The sequence below is a fragment of the Arachis hypogaea genome, chromosome 8 (genome assembly GCF_003086295.3).
Source record: "Arachis hypogaea cultivar Tifrunner chromosome 8, arahy.Tifrunner.gnm2.J5K5, whole genome shotgun sequence".
NCBI classification, from domain to species: Eukaryota; Viridiplantae; Streptophyta; class Magnoliopsida; order Fabales; family Fabaceae; genus Arachis; species Arachis hypogaea.
In genome coordinates, this window is record NC_092043.1 from 51,082,103 (window position 1) to 51,105,559 (window position 23,457).

The 23,457-nt window shown below is 28.0% G+C and overlaps 3 protein-coding genes across 3 annotated transcripts; 2 read left to right on the top strand and 1 right to left on the bottom strand.

The window, feature by feature from the left end:
* Positions 1-941: 941 nt before the first annotated feature.
* On the bottom strand, positions 942-2,499 carry LOC112708499 (uncharacterized). Its single transcript, XM_025760640.3, has 2 exons — positions 2,422-2,499; positions 942-1,632 (listed from the first exon to the last, which is right to left on the bottom strand). Exons 1-2 carry the CDS (start codon positions 2,431-2,433, stop codon positions 997-999), a joined length of 648 nt encoding a protein of 215 aa, XP_025616425.1. The 5' UTR covers positions 2,434-2,499; the 3' UTR covers positions 942-996.
* Positions 2,500-5,805: 3,306 nt separating this feature from the next.
* Positions 5,806-7,777, top strand: LOC112708211 (eukaryotic translation initiation factor 5A-2). Its single transcript, XM_025760388.2, has 5 exons — positions 5,806-6,263; positions 6,775-6,897; positions 7,012-7,068; positions 7,164-7,238; positions 7,489-7,777. Exons 1-5 carry the CDS (start codon positions 6,141-6,143, stop codon positions 7,591-7,593), a joined length of 483 nt encoding a protein of 160 aa, XP_025616173.1. The 5' UTR covers positions 5,806-6,140; the 3' UTR covers positions 7,594-7,777.
* An 8,091-nt stretch (positions 7,778-15,868) lies between these two features.
* On the top strand, positions 15,869-19,650 carry LOC112705496 (uncharacterized). Its single transcript, XM_025756320.2, has 3 exons — positions 15,869-15,969; positions 16,065-18,338; positions 19,630-19,650. Exons 2-3 carry the CDS (start codon positions 16,293-16,295, stop codon positions 19,648-19,650), a joined length of 2,067 nt encoding a protein of 688 aa, XP_025612105.2. The 5' UTR covers positions 15,869-15,969; positions 16,065-16,292.
* The last annotated feature ends 3,807 nt before the right edge of the window (positions 19,651-23,457 follow it).

The following is a 23,457-nucleotide window of genomic DNA, read 5'->3' on the forward strand; positions in this document are numbered from 1 at the left end:
TATTAGAGTTGTCAGGGACTATTTTGTCCCCCGTTAGAATTAACAGAGTAAAGAACCTAAGTGACTGACGAAGTTAATTGTTAGGGACCAATCGAATAATTAATTTTAGTTAGGGACTAAAGTGTCCAATCTGAAATTCTTTGAGGACCAAAATGAGTATATACTCAAAAATAAATGTGGCCAATGAGCCATACCTTAGACGACATAGGTCCTCTTTCTTCAATAAGAGATACCGTATTCGAGTTTCATCTAATAAAATTCGACAATAAAATAAAACAAATGTGAAATTAGTTAGCAGAAGAGAACTTTAAATATCTCTTTGATTTTCTCTCTTTTGATGTTCTTCCAATCGAGTTGGAACCTTTATGTAAAACTGATTTATAAGAATCTTTTGTATGAGTAAGATTAGTTTGGTCGCATTTTATCAAAAATATATTAAAGATTGTTTTGTATATTTTAAAATTTAGAGGACTAAAATTTTTATTGTTAAAAATCTCTTCAATATTAAAAATCTTAAGAATTAATTTGGATAATTACTGAATTAAATAAAATAAAATATCTGAATTCAAAATAATATGCTTTAATGGAAGTGATATGTCGATCCTATCTAGCATTTAAGTCGAATAATACATCCTTTAATTATAGAATAATATTACACATTTAAGTGTTTTTGTTAACCAAATTTAACTAAATTGGTCTAACATCAGTTATAAGTTGCATGACTACAAGTCTTACCGTTTAACAAAAATTAAAATTCATAAAAAACTTTGATATATAGCATTACTCTTAATTACATGAGTTAAAATGGATTAAATTACAAAGAAATAGTAAGCACCAAAATTTGCTATTATGGATGAGCCATATTTCCTTGACCATCTACTATTTTTCTAATAAGATACATACATATATATAACAAAAACATATCAAACTGTTGATCCTATTACTAGACACAAATATACAAATACAATAATTTGACATTATATAAAAGAGTTCCTTTTACAAGGACTTAATATTGAGAACTTTACCTAAAGGTTGGCACACTTTAGGTGTTCCATAAGATGTGGAAGCACCAAAATGTTGAGGTGTAGATACCTCTCTAAGTGCAGCTAGTGCAGCCCTCTTTCTATGCCTATGTTCCCTTTGTCTCTTCAACTTTTCCTCCAATGCCATCTTCTCTTTTTCAACCAATTTAACCCTATTTAGAGCTTCTTCACATTCACCTTTTAGCTCTACAATTTTCATTGTTGCATCTTCCAATTCCTTTTTCAACAATGCTAGCTCTAAATGGCTTCCAACTTCACTATTTTCCTTCTTAGCCTCTTCAACCAAGGACTTGTACTCTTTCAAAGATATTGTAATATGTTGTTCTTCATCGCTCTTTTCCTCCGGCAGTTCCACTTGCGCTCGCGACTCGAGCTCGTGTATGCGAGCTCTTGCCTCCATACACTCCTTGATGTACTTATTTTTGTGAGTGTCACACTTCTTCATCAATGTGGACATCTCATAAGTCATCTTTTGGCTCTGTTCAAGCCTAAGCATTGCTTGCATATGTGCTTCATGCTTTGCTTCTACCTCCAACTTGCTCTTCTCTAGTTCCTTTGACAACTTCTCAATTTCCTTTTCATACTCAATCTAACCAACACATTAATATTCATAAAGTTAGCTCTTTTTGAGAAATGACCAATTTCACCATTATATACAAAAAAAATTCTAAGTGAAACTTACATTCTTGCCAATGATTATAAATTTGGAAGAGTTTCTAAGTGTACCGAAAACACCGGTGTTCTAATTATTTTAACCGTTGACCTGAATTATAAAAAAAATATATAATATATATTAATTAAAATCAACAATTAAAACAACTGGAATACCAGCATTTTCTAGTATATTTGAAATTTTTTCTATAAGTTTTTCATCTACTTATAAGTGATTAATCGAAGCAAATTCTTATGTGTTTAAGATTATTGATTCATGATGCTCCCAACTTCATGATGCTCCCCTTTTGAAAGAATTTAATATGATTTGAATTTTTTTTATTTGACTTGAACGTTTTTTTTCATGTAATTTAGATGTTTTTTATATAATTTGGATGTAAGAATAAAAGTGATTTTTTTTTGAAATTCACGATATTAAATTTATAATAGAAATTTTACTTTATAGAAGGTAGTAACAAATAAATATAAATGGTTAATAATTAATTAGTATTTACTAATTATAATGAAACATTAATATCCCTAATCAATCAATCCTTTAATTCTCTCAATCTTATCTTAACTTACTCTTCCTGGGCAGATATATTTTTCCCCTGTCACCTCTTGTTCACCCATAATATTTGTATTAAAAATATAAATACACCAAAAAAAAAACAAGATAAGATAAATAAAATGGGAAACAATAAAGTTCAATAAAATAAATGGATACCTGTAATTTCATTATTTTCCCCGAAAAAGGAAGAAGGTAATGCTAATGCAGCTATAATAGATGAGAGTGAAATATTAATGTTGAAGGATGGAATTGAATATTGGTAGCAAAGTTTTATTTATGGTATGTGCAATTCGGTAAATTCAAGGGAAAGTACTTTGCTTTGCACGATGAAATCAGAATCATTTGAAGTAAAACTCCAATTGAAATTTCGCATGGCCTCGGTGTCATCGGTCAAAAAGACACAATATTTTTTCAATTTTAATATAGAAAAGGATTTTGTTCTTATCCGTAACCATAATAGTAATACCTTAATAAGCTTATCTTTTTTGCAAAGTAAATACCTGCGTCAACCAAGAGGCTGATACATTAAGGGAAAAACACATTGGTGAATTACACCAATTTATGCTTATAATTAAAATATTTCTGCCTTTTTTATATGGATTTAGTTGATATGTATTCTAAAAACGTATGACAAATTTATTATTATTAAAAAATTAAATATTATTATTTAATAAATATAAAATAAATATAATAAAAATTTTAAATTTTTTATATTTTTAACAAAAAAAAATTTCTATTTTTTTTAATTTATGAATTTAACATGTGTTCTTCAAGTACTAATATATTGTAAATCAAAATTTTATTTAAGTATTTAGTACTGGTAATAGGTTGATATATGTATAAAATGTACTTTAAATCTATTATAATTATTACATATTTACGATGTTCAAATTTCTTTTTTTGTTTTTTTTATAAGTTAATGACTAATTCGTCGTGATATTGAATTTCATTTAAGAATTTATTATTGACTAATAAGTTATTGCATTTATAAGACAAGATTCAATTTTTTAATAGTTTATTCTTTTGTATTTTGGATCAAGAAGCTTTTTTCTATGAAAAAAGTGTTTTTAAGACTTTTATGGTTCAAGATTCTCTATAAATCATGGTCATTGAATTTTTGAATCAATGGCTCAAATTTAAAACTTCTATTAATAATATAATAATTATATATATATTTAAATATTTTTACAAATACTTCTATTTTAAAATTATATTTTTGTCTTTTGTCCTCTCTTTTTATCTTTTCTCCATCATTCCCTCTCGCCGCTGGCTGAAAGGAGGAGCACGACCGCCACGAGGAGCTGCCGTCGTCGTCATCTTCACTGGCTGCCTCTGCGTGCGCCGCCGTTCATCTGCGTCTTGCCGTCTGTGGAGCACGATCGCCACGAGGAGCCGCTGTCGTCGTTATCTTCGCGGGCTACCTTTGCGTGCGCCGTCCTCGTCGTCGTTTATCCGCGTTTTGCCGTCGCTGTCATCTTTGCAAGCCGTCTCTGCGTGCGCCGTCCTCGCCGTTGTTCATACGCGTCTTGCCGTCGCTGCCTGTGGAGTGAGGAAGAGAGATGTTGCCGTCAAGTCAAAAAACGAACATGAGGAAGAGAGATTCGTCGCCGTCGGTGCTGTTCAGTGAGGGAGAAAGAATTGCGACAAAGAAGAAAAGCAGGAATCGTTGCAGTGGTCGTCGTCACCACTGTTAAGTGGCAGTGGTCAGAACCATCACTCATAGAGTCTGTCAGCAGATAAAGAAAAAGAAGATGTGAAAAGAGAAAAAAAATAAAGATATTTATGTAATTTATAATTTTATTTTGTAATTTTTTTTAGATCATTAAAAATCTGAATATACTTTTTTCGCGAACAAAGTCTTGGATCAAAAGTCTAAGCCCATGATTGCCTATTCGCGTCAAACCGACGCTGTTTTCCTTTTTCCATTTTTTCATGAAAAGAGAGATCAAAGGGTGCAATCCCAACAAAATTAACAGTCCACAAACATCTTGGGTCCACATCAAGATTCTTCAGAGATAAGCACGAACACACCAAAAAGAATAAAAAACCAAAAAGAAAATGTGATTAACATAAAATAGTTAATCACATATTATTATACATTATAGGGAAATTATAGGCACCCCTTCGTCCGAGACAATCGGAAAAAATATTATAATTTTTGCATAAGATCAACCAACAATTATTTTAAAAACTTTATATGTGATTAAGAAATAATAATTTAAAGCCTTTTTAGCCATGTATAAAGAATCAAAATTAATCTCCTCCAAAAGTATAATAATCTGAGAAATTTAAAAAGTATAACAAGTTAGAAGTTAATTACCTAAAACTATCTACTATTATAAATTTTGTTTTCTAAAACTAATCAAATTTTTAATTAACCTCACAATTTTATAGTTATCTTTTCTATGTCGTTTGAAATGTACATTATTTTCATTTTTCCAAAAATATTTTAGTTATAACTTTTTTGAGTCATATAACAAAATTTTTGTAGTAAATATTTAATTTGGTCTTTATTTATTTTATAAAAAATTTCATGTTTTTAGTAAAAAATAAATAATAAATTATTTGTTAATTATTATTGTTATTTTTTTAACGAATCAATTTTTTCGTTTAAAATAACATTGTCTTTGATAAATGATAGAGATTATTTTAAAATAATATTTATTTTTATCTGTAAAGTTATAAGCGAGTCTCAATTCTTAAAATTTTAATTATCTTTATTTAGTTTTTAAAATATAAACATAACTTATATTAATCTCTAAAATAATTTTTGACATATAGATGTTTCACAGAATGTTAATATGGACAATTAAATACTATGTTGAACTCTTTAAAATAATGTTATTTTAGTTTTCACATTTAAATAATTCAAAAAAAAATTGTAAATGAAATTTATTAAAACTTTTCCTCTCAAATCAAGTCATAGGACTTCGTTTTTTAACTATTTGAACACCAAAAATATTACATCATTTTACAAATTTTATTTTGATATCTAAATGCTAATGTCATTATTCTATTAATGTTTATTTGTTAAAAGTTATTTTTGAAATTATATGAGTTACACTTATAAATTTTAGAGATTAGATAAAAACAATTAAAATTTCAAAAATTAAATTGACGTAATTTAAAAACTACTCTCATTAATAATTTAGAATAAAATATTATATTCGACTATAAATATATAAAAGTATGACTATGTTATATACACATCAAATATATATTTATTTTTAATTAAATTATATATATATATTTATATATAAATATATTAATGAATAATTTTATTATAGGAATATCATATAAAAGAAAGTTTAGGGATAGTAATTTTATTGAATTCTGACTAACATGTAACTAACAAAAAAAGTGAGTAATTTTGTATTATTGAATACATAAAATTTCACACTATTAAAATCATCATTAATAACTATTTAATAACTACAAATAACAAAAATTGCTAACCGTAGCACTCCTTTATCATATAATTAATAAAAGTAATGCTTGTTTGTAATTTTATAAAACTAATATTTGACTTAACCTTCTGTTATGTTATCATGTTCAATTAGAATAAGGTGGAGTTTGACGAAAAAATGAAAAAGATAGGGCATAGTATATGTCAATTAAATTGAAAAAATTGTTATAAAAAAATTGAAGAAAAATACTAAACGAACCCTAGTAGTAGGTTAAGAAAAGCAGAGAGAGAGAGAAGAAAAGACACACGCAACTGGAATGAGCGAGAAAGAGCGCGTGGGAGACGTGAGATATAAATAAATCGCTATCGTCTTCGCCTTCTCCGCCACACTCACACTCATTACACACACTCACCTTTCTGTTACCCGAGTCGAATCGGTGAGTGAGTCAAATCGGAGCCAGTCATCACCATGTCGGACGAGGAGCACCACTTCGAGTCCAAGGCCGACGCCGGAGCTTCCAAGACCTATCCACAGCAAGCCGGTACCATCCGCAAGAACGGTTACATCGTCATCAAGGGCCGCCCCTGCAAGGTCCCCTCTCTTTTTCTTCATTCAACTCATAAATTCTTAAAATATACCTGCTTCTCATCGAATTATTCCTTCGATTTTGCTTTTCATCAAATGATTCACATGCTGTTTGTTCGTTCCGTGTTTGATTCTTATATTACCTCATTTCCTAAATTATTCATCGTTTCACTAATTGAGATCTGTTGTATTTTCTTCGTTTTTCGCGTTGTTGAGTTAGAATTAGGTATATATATTTGAATCATGTTTGGTGAATACTTATTTTGGTGAATTAATCGGTTTTTTAAACCTCGAATTTCTTTTCGAGTATAAGCTGTTTGATGAAAGTTCTCAAACACTGACTTTATGTGTATGTGGTGTTCGATACTGAGTTTGAATTTGTTGAACCTGTTTAAGTAGCTAGGGATTCGTGTTTTGATTTTACAATTTAGCAGCTATTGTTGATTGGAAGAATTTGGTGTAGTCTCCTTCACAAGTCACTGATTGATGCTTACAATTGTTTTCTTCTTCGTAACAGGTTGTTGAAGTTTCAACCTCCAAGACCGGTAAGCACGGTCACGCTAAGTGCCACTTTGTTGGAATTGATATTTTCACTGCCAAGAAGCTCGAAGATATCGTGCCCTCCTCCCACAACTGTGATGTACGAATCTAGTAATTATGTTTCATGTGCATTCGATTCTTGAATTTCGCTGATAACTAAAAGTTGGAAGAACTCGTACTGGAATGAAATCTATGCTATCTTTTTGTGCTGCAGGTTCCCCATGTGAATCGTACTGACTACCAGTTGATTGATATTTCTGAGGATGGATTTGTGAGTTGCTACTTATGTTTACTTCACTTGTTTTAATTCCTATTCTGATAATCTTGCTCCATTTGTCTGAATGCTTTGCTCGAATGATGTTACAGGTGAGCCTGCTTACTGAAAACGGCAACACTAAGGATGACCTGAGACTCCCCACTGATGATAGTCTGCTTACTCAGGTTTGTTTATTGCCTTTTCTGTTTGGATTCACATTCTGCCAGAAGTTATACCTTGTTTTCCATGGGGTTTGGTTCAAGAATGCATTAACTTTTCCTAGGATTTAAGGTATATGACATTCAGCAAAGAGGTTAGGTTGAATGTAATATCACCTAATTTCATGGGAGGAGAATGTAATTTACTGTTTATTCTTGTTGATTTGTTTTTCAGTATTTTAACTGGGTATATAACATTTTTTGGTGGTGTATGCAGATAAAGGATGGATTTGCTGAGGGTAAGGACCTTGTTGTGTCAGTGATGTCTGCCATGGGAGAGGAGCAGATCTGTGCCCTGAAGGATATTGGTCCAAAGAACTAGCGTTTTTATGTTATTAGCAAAGATATTTTTGTATGGTCTTGTTCTACACTTGGATTTATTGAGGTTGCTCAGACTAGTCACTAGTCTTACTAAAGCTGTTTATGGATGTGACAGAAACCCTCTTAAAATTTTTATGCTTGATATTGTTTTTCTAAATTCCGGGAAATCTATTACCTTCTTAAAAGCTTGTTGTTATGGCGTATTCTGCGTTGCCATTTATACCTATATGAAATAATAGTTTACAGTTCACACAGTGAAGTAGGTAAATCTATTAAGGCACACTACTATAGCAAAAAGGGGAAGTTGTATTGCATTCTAACTTTGGATAAGGTTGCTTTCCCTTGAAAGTTATCTACTACGTGTTTGGATAAATCTATTTTGGTATTTTGTTCATCCTTATCGGTTGCGGCCGGTAGTCCCCCAAAAACTAGAAATAAGAAAAAAGAAAAGGAAATGGTTTTTGTGGCCCCAAACAAATACAGAACTTCTGAAGTTTTAATTCTAATTTTTGTTACTGTTTAGCTAATTTTAAATGGACTAACAAGAAGGGGGCATTGTTGTTGGGTTGAACTTACTTGGGCTCAATTTAAAAGAAGCTTATACAGGCTACAAATAGAAGTTGACAAACTACTTTTTATCTTGTTGCACTGCCGATGGGATCAGTAGAAGCCCTTTTTAAGAGGATTAGGAAAAAAAAAAACGAACCCTAGTAGAATTATTGCTTGATTGATCCTAATGTTTCTGTAACATTAACTAAAATTGGATTCTGATCATGTATCTCAACTCTTGAGGAATCAATGTTCATCCTAATTATCCTAATTACTCATAATATTAATACTTTTTAGTTTGTAAGGCAGTGTTTGATAATTAGGACAAACATATTGCATTTCTTTTATTTTATGTCTACATCTTGAAATGAAAAAAAGTGAAAATAAATAAATAAAAATTACATCTTAACTTAAGACAGCCTATCCTATATTCTTATCTTTAATTTCAGACACAATTTTACATGTTAAGTATACTTGCAATTTTCGACTTTTAAACTCACCCTAAGATAATAAAAGTTATGGGTTTAATTTTGATATTACCGAAAAAATTTTACGTGCTCATTTAATTACGTTTATACATATATATATGGATGATCTTTCATACTAATAGTGCATATTGATTTCTAAATACTTAAAAAGTTTTCCGGTTTTATTATTATTATAAAAAACTTTAGGAGATTGTATTCAGTCACCATCCAATTAGAGTGCCAAGATAGGTTTTCGGAGACACAAGATAACGGTGATAATGACGATGTTCGTGTGTTAAACTTGAACATCCTTCTCAACAATGGTGGAACTAGGGGTGGCCGCCGCGCTGGCTCACGTAACTTGTCAAAAGGCGAGTCGGGTTAGAAAATTGGTACCACTAAATAACAAAAATCTGTCTAACCCGCACCGCTTAAATCGCGGGTTTTGACGGAGCGGAGCAGATTTTTTCGCTGGGCTTAGTTTTTTTTTTGCAATGGGTATTTTTACAATTTTTTTTTCAAAATTCAACTTCTCCCAACCCAATTTACAAATGAATGAAGATAAAAATTGAGTGTTTTGGATTATGTTTATTTTGTTTTAAAGACAATATTTATAATTATGTTTTGGATTATGTTTATTTTGCTTTGGAGATAATATTTATAATTATGTTTTAGATGAAAACTTAGTTTATAATTATGTTTATTAGATATTTATATTTACAAAGACTTTAATATTTGTGAATATAAAAAAATATATCTTTAGAAATTATAATAGTTAAAAATAAAAAAATAAAAAACATAAGAGATTCTTTTATGCCTTTATATATATTAGTTAATAGTTAAAAAAAATATATTTGACGGGTTTAGCTCGTCAGTCCGCCATTAAACAGAGTGAGATGAAATTTTCGGGACGGGACGGACTTCTCCACTTGCAATCCCTAACTGGAACATAAAATTTAACACACACCAGGCACCTTTGTGCAACTTCTTGTTGCCATATATGACTCAACTTAGTACATTGACATTTCACTTTAATTTTAAAGATGAATTTTAGATCATTTTAAAAATTTTAATCATCATGTCAGAAATGATTTTTCTCAAAACTTAAAATATTAAAAGAAAACACATACTTTCATCTATATAAAAATAAAATTTAATCAAGCAAATAAAAATTAAAAAGTTTTAAAAGGTTGATCCAAGTTCCCGTGGAGGCCAACTTGGAATTTTATTCTCCTTGGTCAGTGTTTTGACTTTTGACCACCGTACCCCTCTAGTTGTAGGCTGCAACATATAATTCCCTCAATACAATTAATCATTTTCAGTTGCATTATTAGCCGATTAATAATATAAAAAAATAATAAAAGAAAGGAAGAATATATTGGAAGAAGTACTAATACAATTTTGGATGTTTCATAGTGGAATATTTTTGTTAACGTGTAATGTTATATGTATATTAAAATTCGTTACTAAAATTAGCTATTAATATAAAATATATATTAAAATATAATATATATTAAAGATAAATTAAATTATACGTATAATTATATATAAATACATTAGTGATTAATTTTAGTAGTTAATTTTAATATATAAATAATATTTTTGTTGACCAAAAGTGTGAAACTTTGATTTCCGTGTGTTAATGGAGTCAACGCCGGATGAAGTGTGAACTAACATTGGCCATATATATGATTTGGTTTCACATAACATCTTTGTCTTAATCCAAACAATTTGGCTTCGATTGAATTTTTTAATTCGCTAAGGTTTTCTATGTGAGATTTTTTATTATTATTTTTAAATAAAGTACATCTCGTGGTCGATCATGCATTGGTCAGTGAATGATGATTGAATATATTAAATAAAATAAAAAATTATTGGGAAAATGCATTTCTTGAAAGCAATACAGACTTTTATTTTATGAATCACAGATCATCATATGTGAATAAAAATTAAATATCTAACTGAATAATATTATAAATTTATTACATTATATTAAACTTGAAAACTATACGAAGCTATTATATAAAAAATAAATAAATAAACTTTTAAATAATTTCTGACAACGAGACTCTTAATAAAAAAAATCAATCTGATTTTAAAATTTTATTTTTATGAAACTAATTAGTCATTGTGTCAAAAAAATAATGTTAATTTTTTTGGCACAAAAATTAATCAATCTCAAAAAAATAAGAGACCGAGCCACGTATTTTTTTTTTAAATCTCATAATTTTTTTGAAATAATTGTTAGAAATTGAGTGGAGTATTCATTTAAAAATAAATTAATTGTGAAAAATTTAGATAATATGTATAATATTTAATAAATGACGTCACTTATTCTAGAATCACAACTCCAACTAACTTCAAATGGATAATTTATCACAAGAAAACTTAATTCAATTTACTTTTATCCGTAAAAATTTGAACGTTGAAGTCAAAATCTTATCAATTTATTCAGGGCAACTAACTATAAATCTACAATGATTTTCATGTCCATAGAATTCAACACACTTGGCTATATATGTGCATGGTCCCTTTTCTGGGGAATAAATGTTTCAATAAAGTTTCTGTAACTAAATTGGTACTACTTAGTAACATTATTTCAACAAAAGGAAGTTATTAGAAAAAAATAAAAATAAAAAAACAACTATTGGTATCGCAATTATCATTCAGTTTTTTTGACAATACTAATTAGGAGAATATAAGAGTCATATATAAATCATATACTTAAAAGAGTGTAGTTGGAATATGCATGAATTCAAATATGGAAAAGTATATAGAACCAAAAGGTTATCAGCCAAAAACTAAATAAAACTACATTAATTTATATTAATAATTAATTTTAAATTTTTAAAATTCAAAATTTAAAAATTTAAAATTAAACCTAATTAAAACCTATAAAAGCCTTCCTCTCCTCTGTCACATTTACCTATCCACCTCCAACAATCACACACACAAATCTCTCCCTCCATCGATCAATTCCTCAAGAAATGAAAACAAGATAAAAATAATACCAAGAAAAGCAAATGCAGCAGATCGGCGCAAAGATATGTTGCAGAGGCAATGCATGAAAAAGTTGAGAAAGTGGGAGCAACCACGCAGCGCTTTGGAGGTACGTAAAAGCCTCCCAGATCAAAATTCAAACCGTTGAAACGACAGCGCACGTGTTAGAGCAGCAATGCATATACCGAATCGAACAAGGCGATAACGGATGGATCCAAAATTGTGGAGTGGTTATTTTGTAGAGGTTGGTGGAAATGGTGAACGGAATTTAGTTGGCTGAGAGATTTGATTTGAATTTTGGTTTTAGCAGTGTGTGAGACTGTGTGTTGTTGTAGAAGGGGGTTTGTTGCAGAACTTTGCTTTCTGTGTTTTAGGATATTAGGTGCCATTTTGATGATTAAAGAGACTGTAAACTATATAATTACAGAATTATAAAAAAACATTTATTTAATATGAAAAAAAAGCATCCTGATACTTAATAAAAGAAACATCTAATTATATTTTAATAAAAATAATTAAATATCTATAAAATTAAAAAAATGAAATTCTTAAAGAAATAGAAACATTCACGTTTGCAATACAAAAAAATTTGAAAAATATATAAAAAAACATCCATTTAGTATGAAAAAGAAACATTCTTTAAATTGACCCAAAGGTATTTAGCTGATTTTTGGCTAATACCCTTTTAGTTCCCTAGCATTTTGCTCTTCAAATATATATGAATATGCAATTTGAAATACTTAGTGGCAATAATCCAAGCTGGCCATGGAAACTAATTTTGTCTTCAGAATAATCCACCATTTAGGCTATATTAATAATACATAAGTTCACACTCAAGATCAGAGCCCAAGAGTGATTTTTAAATTATAAAACAATAAAATTAATTTGGATTGGTCGAATTGTTAACTCACTTGTCTGTTTAAGCAAATATCGAAAGTTTGAATCCTAACTTAGACATGCAGGAATTCATTTGCCAAAAACAAATTTTTAAATCAAAGATGTTATTCATACACCAAAATCAGCCACTAAAATTGGTCACCAATATATTTGTCTATAAATACATCCGTCATTTAATTTATTTTTAATATATTTATATTTCAATATGTATTTTATATGGATAACTGACTTATGTGGCTGATTTTGATATATACGTAGCATTACTCTTTTTAAATAAAACTCAAATTCACGAATTAAAAAATACTGTAGACGACGAAAAAAATTATAATTAAATAATTGAAATTAAACGAACCACTTGACATTTTGTGTCAGGTTTAGGCAATAATAGGGGAAGCAAAATAGTCAATAATACATTACGAAATTTGGCCCACGCACTAATAATAAAAAAAGAAATAAGACAACATAAGAAAGAAAGAAAGAGAAATGCATGCCGAAACTAATATTCATTAGTCTCATATCTTTGAATTAATTTATTAGGTGTGACATTTACATAAAAATGAATTTCATATGCAATGGAAAGTAAATAGTTGAGTCTAATTATAAAGCAAAGTGTAACATGGATGGATCCCCACTTGTATAATGAGGAGGCTGCTTGATCTACAAATATTGGACAGTGACATCATGTGACCAACCTTTGACCTACCACACCCACCTCTTCATTTTATTTTCTACTACCAATCTGCTGTGTTATTCATATATATGCTTTCTTTACCAAGAGTGAAATTAAAGTACTGAAAATCAATCACAAATTATTAATACATACATACATATATGTCTGTTTAACATCACAATTACATTAAACTCAATTCAATCTTTTTGGTGTACATTTACTAACTCGTTTGAAGCTGTCTACTTAGTTTATTATTAGGTTCCGGTCTTTGTGAGATACTTCATATACTATAAATATAAATGTTGCAACATCTAATCTTTTGTCTATTACCATAGTGGTAAGAATCGAACTAATGATCAAATCATTTAAATTACTGGTTTATTGATTTATTAATTAAACTAATAAATTATTGATTGAATCGGTAAAATTGGTTTTATGTAAATAAAAAATATAAAATAGATAATTAATACAAAAATAGACATAAAATTAGTTAATAAAACTATACTAGTATCTTAATTTGATATAATAAGAATAACAATTTATAGTATTAGTAAATTTCAGTACTAGTACTAGTATCAAAACAGATAACTTTAATCATAACACTAATATTGAAATAGATAAAATAAATTAATAAAATTTTAGTAAAATTTATATTTCTATTAATAATATATAGTACATAATTAAAAATATAATTAATTCAAAAAAATAGAGAATATAAAATTAAATTTAAATTAAATATTTATAAAATTATTTAATTCAAGAGTTAACTATATAATTAGTTTTTATCATTAAAAATGTTGAGAAACACGGTGGCATAATGATAATGCGGAGCACCATAGTTTGGCAACCAAACCAAACCAGTTGAATTGATTTCTGTCGGTTCTTATCGATTTAAGCGGTTTTGTACAGATTTTTATTTTTAAACGGTCCAAAAAACAAACCAAATCGATTTATGATTCGGTTCATTGGTTTTTCGATTGAATCGGTCAGTTCAGTTCGATTTTTACAACTATATTTATTACTATCTCCAATTTTCTTTTAAAAATAAAGGGTTAAATTTTTTTTATTAGCTTTTTCTTGTCTCTTGTTTGTCACTTTTTCAGTTTTCAAACAAACTAAATTGAATCATTGACCCACAAAGACACCACTATGAGGGTTTGTCGCGTCATTCTCACTCTTAAAAACTTTAATTTGCCAAAAACACTAAAGTATATGTAGACAAATAATAGGTAACACTACTTAATTAGTTTAATCTCTGAATTCAAGTGTGTAGGCGACATTACTTTCTTTCAAAAAAGTGAGATTTTTTTTTTAATTAATGCAGAAAGTAAAATCAATATTTGTTTTTATGAGAAAGAGCTTTAAGAAATTTTTTATGTCCGTCACTTATAATAGGATGGATTCTAATATAACCTATTGAATTTTTATTTACTTCTGAAGAGAAATTATGTATATAAAAATGCTTTACTGCACTATTGAAATTATTACTCATGTTTAATTGATTTTTAATTTTTAAGTGGTGATGAGTTTCTTTCATGTACAGAAATTTAAGCTACTTTTGTGTTGTTTACGTGCATGATTGCTTTTGAGTGGTTATTGTTCATGCATGCTAAAATCTAAATATAAAATAAATATCTTGATTAGGTCATAGGAGGCAGTAATAATTATAATTATTATATCTTATCATAAGATCGAAATATATATAAAAAAATTCTTTGTTGTTAGGAGCAAACGGTGGAAAAGGGGTTTTCGAGGAAGATCTACAATCTCAAATTGAAAATCACTGATGGCACATGTCACCCCCACATGACAAATTCTGAAAAAGGTGCACTAAACTTTTATGGCAATGTAATTTATTTACTCCTTCCAGATTGCAGCGGTTGCTGTCGCAGCTAAAATGTGTTCTTAACTTCTTTTCTTTAGCTGAACTTTGAAACAATTTAAAACTGCCGCAATCTACTGTAATCTTGAAAAAAAAAAGCACCATATTAATTGCAATTAATAATGTTATATTATGTAACTCCAATTCTGATTATATATTTAACGCATATGATATTATATTGAATTTAATTTCGAGCAAGGATTTTGTTTCCATTTCTTTCGTTCTATTGTTTTGGACTTTTGGGTGAATTATTCAGAAATTATTTTTAATATAAAAATAAAGATAATGTTTTAGTTGAATATTGATATTTGAAATGTATTATAGTATTGCAAAAATTATTCAATACGCTTTTATGTATTGATCAGAAAATATTACCACGTGTTTAACACACTTTCCCATGTGTTGTAAATTTACAATACGTTCTCCCACGCAGTGGCGGATCCACGGGGGGACCTAAGGTGGCCATGGTCCCCCCCAAATTTTTTTTAAAAAAATAGTAAATAGTAATAATTAATAATATTAAATTTTTTTATATATAATATTAAAAAAATATAACTTACAAAATTTTATAAATTAAAAAAACTAAAAACTGCATTATGTATTAGATATTTGAATTATTGTTGCTCTTGTTAACAAATAGCCCATTCTAATAATTAATAAAAATGGTTCTATTATACTAGCCCAAGCCCATACTATTAATTAAAGTAACCCTAGTACATTTTTCAAATATTTGTTTCAAACTATCATAGCGCCACTTTTCTCTCTCTTTTAGTGATTCCCAAACTTTTGGCCTTCTACTCTTCTCATTCTAATTTTCTTTCCATACCAAAACAAGACATACGAAGAAAAATCGTTGAAGAGAAGTGAACAACAAAATATTAACCATTGAATGCACAACAAAGATTCAAAGAGGTATATTTCAATTTTTTTTAAGTTAATGACAATGTCAAGTATTATTTACATTATTTATTTAAAATAATTAATTTATTTTTTTTTATAATGGACAGTGTTCAAAGATTGAAGTGAGGACAAAACTCAATAGAATTATTTTTTTGTGAGACTTGGAACAAAAAATAATCAGGTAAATCAATAACTTTATTTTTGGTTATTATATATTTGTGTTTCTAAAATTATTTGTTATTGCTCAATAGGTTTAATATTTTTTTTTAAGAAAATAATATATATGCAATTATTTTTGTTTTTTTTTTTGTTAGATAGTTCAAGTTAAGTTAAAAATGTCAAAGATGAAAACAATTCACTCATTTTTCAAGAGAAAAGAGAGAATATATGATGAACAAAATTCAGCTTCAGATTCTTTGAGTAATGTTCAAAATATTATTGAACAACCTGTGACACAACTTGTTGAGCAAGATATTCAACCCCCTGCTTCCAAAATAGCAAGGACTGAAATAGATCAAGTTAATATTGATACATTGATGCGTGATCCCGGAAAGCGTCCGCAAATTTGGAATTATCCTATCAATCAACAAGATGAAATCCGTAGAGCATACATAAAGTTTGGACCATATCAATTTATTATGGATGAGTACCCTCTTTCTGGTCTAGAAAGTCATCCTCGTCGTTTCAAAGCTCATTGGTTTAAGAGTTTTTCTTGGCTAGAATATTCGCCAGAAGTGGATGCTGCATTTTGTCTTCCATGCTATTTATTTTCTAGAAAATCAAGTCCATTCACATCAGGAGGATTTCGCAATTGGAAAAAAGTGAATAATGGAAAGGATTGTGCATTTTTATCTCATGTGGGTAAATCTCTTAATTCTCCTCATAATATTGCTGTTAAGTCTTGTAAAGATTTGCTTAATCAATTATGTCACATTGACAAAGTATTGGCTAAGCAAAGCTCACAACAAGTTTTAAGCAATAGATTGCGTCTTAAAGCCTCTATTGATACTGTCAAATGGTTAACGTTTCAAGCTTGTGCTTTTAGGGGACATGACGAGAGTCATGAGTCTCAGAATCGAGGAAATTTTCTTGAAATGTTAAAATTATTAGCTTCTTACAATAAAGAAGTGGATGCAGTTGTTTTGGATAATGCTCCTCAAAATGCAATATACACATCACCTTCTATTCAAAAGGAAATTCTACATGTTTTTGCTAGAAAGGTGCAAAATGAAATTCGCAATGAGATTGGTAATGCAAAGTTTTGTTTGATTGTTGATGAAGCTAGAGATGAATCTAGAAGAGAACAAATGGCACTTGTTGTTAGATTTGTTGATAAGCATGGATTTGTCAAAGAAAGGCTAATAGATGTTGTTCATGTCAAAGATACTACTTCTGCTACTCTAAAACAAGAGATTTGTTCTGCATTATCTCATCACAATCTCAACATTCAAAATGTTCGAGGTCAAGGGTATGACGGAGCTAGTAATATGCGTGGAGAGTGGAAAGGGTTACAAGCTTTAATTATTCAAGAATGTCCTTATGCATATTATGTTCATTGCTTTGCTCATCAATTACAGCTAGCTCTTGTTGCTGCGGCTAAAGAAGTTGTTGATGTTCATGCTTTTTTCCAAAGTTTGAGTAATATTATCAATGTTGTGTGCTCTTCTTGCAAACGCAATGATGAATTACGATCTGCTTATGCAACTGAAATTTCCCATTTAGTTGCAACTAATCAAATTGAAACAGGAAGAGGAGCAAATCAAATTGGCACATTAAAAAGATCAGAAGATACCAGGTGGAGCTCTCACTTCAACTCAATTTGTAGCCTTTTACGTATGTTTGGAGCAACAACTTCAGTTCTGGAAGATTTGGCTACTAATGGATCTACATATTCTCAACGTGGTGATGCTACTTATGCTCTTAAATCTTTATTATCATTTGATTTTGTTTTCATTTTGCATATGATGAAAGAAATCATGGGAATCACTGATAAACTTTGTCAAGCATTGCAACAAAAATCTCAAGACATTTTGAATGCTATGCATCTGGTTTCTAGTACAAAGTCATTGATTCAACAGTTAAGAGATAGTAGTTGGGGAGCACTTTTGGAGAAAGTTAGTTCTTTCTGCAATGATCATGCTATTCAGATACCTGATATGGGTGCTTCTTTTAGTGACATAATTCGGTCTCGTCGTAAAAAGGATGTTGTCACTGTTGAACACCACTATCGTGTTGACATTTTTACTAGCGTGATAGATTTTCAATTGAAAGAGCTAAATAGTAGATTTAGTGAGCAAGCAACCGAGCTCCTCATACTGAGTACATCTCTAGATCCTAAAGATGCTTTCAAGTTATTCAGTGTTTGCAACATATGCAATCTTGTAAAGAATTTCTATTCTTTAGATTTTTCTGAGCAAGAAAATATTCAATTGGATTATGAGTTACAACATTATGAACTTGATGTGGTTAAAGCTCCAGATTTTCAGAATTTGTCTACTCTTGCTGAATTGTGTCAAAAATTGACAGAGACAGGAAAATCAAATATATATCCTTTAATTGATAGATTAATTCGTCTTGTTTTGACTCTTCCTGTGACAACAGCAACAACTGAACGGGCCTTTTCAGCTATGAAGATTATTAAAACAAGGCTTCGAAACAAGATGGAAGATGAATTTTTAGCAGATTGTATGATTGTATATATTGAAAAGGAAATTGCTTCAAAATTCACTTCAGAGATGATAATTGATGATTTTAGTTCCATGAAGCATCGTCGAGCAAGTTTAAAAATATCAAAATCTTAAAGTATGTAGTTGAACATTGACTTTTATATAATATAATTACTTTTTTGATATATATGCTACAAATCATATTTTGTTAATTTTTTGTTATATTTTATATTTAATTGGCCCCCCTCTTATGAAATTTCTGGTTCCGCCACTGCTCCCACGTGTTGACTTTCTATCTACAAAATTCATCTATTTATAATTATAACAAATAATCCTATTTCCAATAAAAATACAAATATTTTTTTCATATAAAAAAAACATCGCCGAATTATTTGGTTATTTTGAATAAAAACTGGATATGGTAATAAATTATAATAATAGAGAAACTCTATGTGACCATCAATATTTTACAATTTTGATCATCGTTTGATTATCATAAATACGAAATTATCAGTTATGTGTGTAAATTTTAAAAAATTTTAGTGTAAATTATATTGATTTATGTGTGTAAATTATTAAATTCTGATAAATATGAGTGTTAATTATATATTTTTTGTATGCAAACACTTAAAAATATAAGTATAAACTATTGTTGTTGTCAAGTGTTAGTCTAAAATTATGATGCAAATTATGCAAAATATGAATACAAACTCTGATAAATATAGTTACAAATTATATATTTTTGTGTATAAATTAAATACCTAAATATGAATACAAATTTAAATAACAATGCCAATGAATTATAATTGATATAATCTTTTCATACTCACTTAGAAATTGCGGATTAAAATCTTCATGTCTTTCAAAAAATAATAATATGTCAAAATATCAGATTATTTTGACCTGTTTCAATAGTAGGCCCAATTTGACATACTTTGTGATAATTGAATATATGATTGTTGCGAATAATTAATGACACTACATAATTGAAGCTTTTTTCTGCTAGGTTGCTGAAAGAAGAGCATAGTACTCAATTAGTTTAAGACAGAGATTTTGGCCTTAAATCATTCTGTCATCCTCCTTAATTTCACTCGAGTTGGCTATAATTGCGCCATGCTTAACCGTATTATCTAACTAAAGTTTGAGCAAGCCTTGCTAATAAATATTCTAATTAAGGGTATCAGTTATGGAAAAGTTAAATATATAGTTGACAATTTTTAATGTATTAATAATATGTTTGTTTTAAATAACAAACTATTTTATTGATTCTATTAGCGAAATTTTGATAAATCCATGAATATATTGAAACACTTTGACATTTTAATTAGAAACAGAAATCAATTAACATCTTAATTAAAGCACATTGGTTAGTAAAAAAAAAAAAGCATATTGGTTGTGAAACTGGCACGTCATTTGAAAGTCAGTATGAACAATAATAATTACAGCCATTATTAGTAAAAACAAAATAGCTTTTGGGAGAAAAGATAATGAGGTGATGTACTTTGAATTAAAAATAGCAGCTCATATCCCTATAGCAATTACTTGCAAGAATCCAACAAAACTAAAGATGATCAAGTAAATGTTTAAATAATTAATTCATAAAATTTCATATTTGAATTAAGTTAATTTTTCAAACTTGAATCAATTTGGTATTTAATATATTTTTTAAAAATCAAACTAGTCTTTACAAAAATGTACGTAAGACTGTATTTATTTTTTAGAATAGAATAAGATAGAATACTGAGAATAAAACACAAAAAATAAATATAATACAAAATTTAATATTTTTTGTATTTTATTTGGTGATAAACTAAAACAAATTATGAAAATTCAATTTATTCTTATTTTCTTCATTCAAAAAATTTGAGAAGAAAAATATAATAATAAAAAATTAATAAAAATAATAAAAAATAAATTATAAATAAAATATACTAATTCAGTATCTTTAAATACAATATTTTTATCTATATCTTATCTTATCTATCAATTGTTAAATATAATTTTATATCTTTGTATCTTTAGCTTGGTATCTCGTCTTGTGATCAGACACATCCTAAAAAAATGTGTGCTAGCTAATATAGTGTAGATAGTTATTAAGTGCCAAAGTGTTGCTCGAAGAATGACCATGTTGTATTTATTCTTGTGTCTCCAAATATAATTTGTATTGATATTTTTTATCTTATATTATTTAAAATTATCTTATATAAATTAATATTTAAAATTTTATATAAATAATATTTTTAATTATATATTTGTTATATTTAAGTTTTTATAATTATTTTAATAAAAATTAATAAATATTAAACAAATAATTTTAGACGAGTTAGATTGATATTTTTATTGCCTGCTAAATATTATTGGTAATTATCGTACCTCCATAAAACAAACAAAGCTTTTTTCTTCCAACCGAGTTGATGATGTCATCTTCCACATTAGGTAGCTGTTAAAGTGGGAAGAAAGTGTTGGTAGAGACAAACATGATTCAAAGATAAAATATTGAATAATATCACGTTGATTCAAATGTGGAAAACTAAATTAAACATTTACTCAAAGGCCTTTGTTGTTGATGGGTTATTTGTCTTAATCAAATTTTAGAGAATAAATAATTTATTATTGGTCAGCAATAAATCTTTAAATAAAATTCAGTATTGTTTCGGATTAATTTTTAACTTATCGAATTAAGAAATACTGTAAAAAATAAAAAATAATAATAACTTACTTCTGTACAAAAAAAATCTTATATTAAGAAATGAAGGAAAATTGATTATTAGTTTTTGAAATTATAAAATATTAATTGCATATATATATTTTTGCACTTTCATTAGTACTACTAGTTAGAAAAACTTTATGATGTTAAAAGAACATTGACAACATTTTTGGTTAGTTAAGTCCCCAACACAAATAGTGCCACATAATATAATTAATCATCCATGAGGTATAGTATATGATAATAGTAGATAACCTTGTCTTCTAATCATATTATTATATGGGGTTAATTCCCATTTGTAGAAATAGAGTACATTTATAGCTAGTCATTTATTTTTTTATAATTGAAAAAGTAGTCACTACTATATTATCAATAGTAAATATTTTAGTTTTGATGATAATTTTAATTTTTAAAAAAGTAATAGTTACATAATCTAATTCAATGTGTTTTATTTCGAATTTGAATTTTTTAAAATTAAGAGATTGATAAAATGATAAAGTAAAAAATTGATCACTATTAAATTTATAACTTCTATCATTTATAAATTCTACTATCTTAATTTAAAATAACCTAATTTCTTACTTTACTAGTTCCTTTATTTTAGAGGCTTGATTCCTTTATTTCAACCCTAATCAATATGTTCAATATCCTTTTTGTACCCACTCTCTGAGAAACTTTCTCTTCAAGAAAGTGAGATAACCTCATAACCATAAGCATATGGTCAATTTCAACACGATTATATTATGTGTACATCAAAATCAGTCACAAACATTAGTTATCAGTATAAAATACATTGAAATATAAATACACATTAAAAATAAATTAAATTACATATTTATTTATACACAAATACATTAATAATTAATTTTGGTGTGCGAATCACATTTTTTATTTCAACATCATTCATTGGAGAATTAGACTACTATATAATATGTATATGTATTCTCTCTCTCATTGTTGAGTAGTGGCAAACCAAGAATTGAAGAAAAATATAGAGCATAAAGATGCTTGTCCCATTATTATTTTTGGCTTTCAAAATCAAATTCAATAATAATGCATGGGCCACAAGAGTGATGAAAGTAAAGAGAAAAATGTCAGAGGTGGGGAGAAATTAAACCATAAACCCAAGTTGGAGTGGAGAGGTTATAAAAGAAGATCTAGAAAGGGAAATGTGATCCATACCTCAGCGTGACCCTTTCCCTTTTATTTTGCCTTTTGCTTTTCTTTCTTTAACCCTATATAAATATTACCCCAATACATATATACTTTGTACCATTTTTTTTAACTGCTAAAGGTGGCATTATTAGTTTATAGTAAGGTGTATTTAATTAGTAAACAGTTAAACTATAAAAAATAACAATCACAAGCTCATTCTTATAATATAAATAATTCTAAACAATACAAGAAACAAATAATTTCAATGATTTAAAAAGCATGACAAAAAAATATAATATTTTTTTATAACAGCAAAGAACTTTTATATTTAATTAGTAAATAACTTGTGAATTTGGATAACTATTTAGAAAGTATATGTAAAAATTTAGAAAAAAAAATTGATCTTTAGATTTTTTCATTTTCTAAAAAAATTTGGTTGTTCACAGAATAAAAATCGAAAAATAATTATTTAACTTAAAATCATTAAATTTTAGATATGAAAAAAATATTTTTCTATTAATACTTACAAAAATTAAATTAAAATATTTTTTGAGAATATATATATTTTATCTGATTATTTTTGTTACATTCTTAAAATTCTTAAAAATTTATTCGTTGTCAATATTTTTTTTAAATTATTTTTGTTAATATAGTAAAATTTGGTGTACGATTTTAGTAGTTTATTGTTTATAAAAAGAATGTATAAGATATGTCACGATCAAGATGCATGAGGCTACTGCAAAATAATTGTAAAGTGTTGTGGTGTTGTTTGATTCTCTAGGTGACATTACTATATATATTGTCTTGTTTAATTTGTGACATGCTTCTTTAGTTTGCATTGTGTACCCTTCTTCGCGTGCCAATCCCATGTCACCTTTTGGGTACATAACTTTAATCTTGTAAATATAATGGTTAAGATCAGAACATTAAAAGACGAAGAAAAATGAAAATGAAAATACAAGTTAATGATTA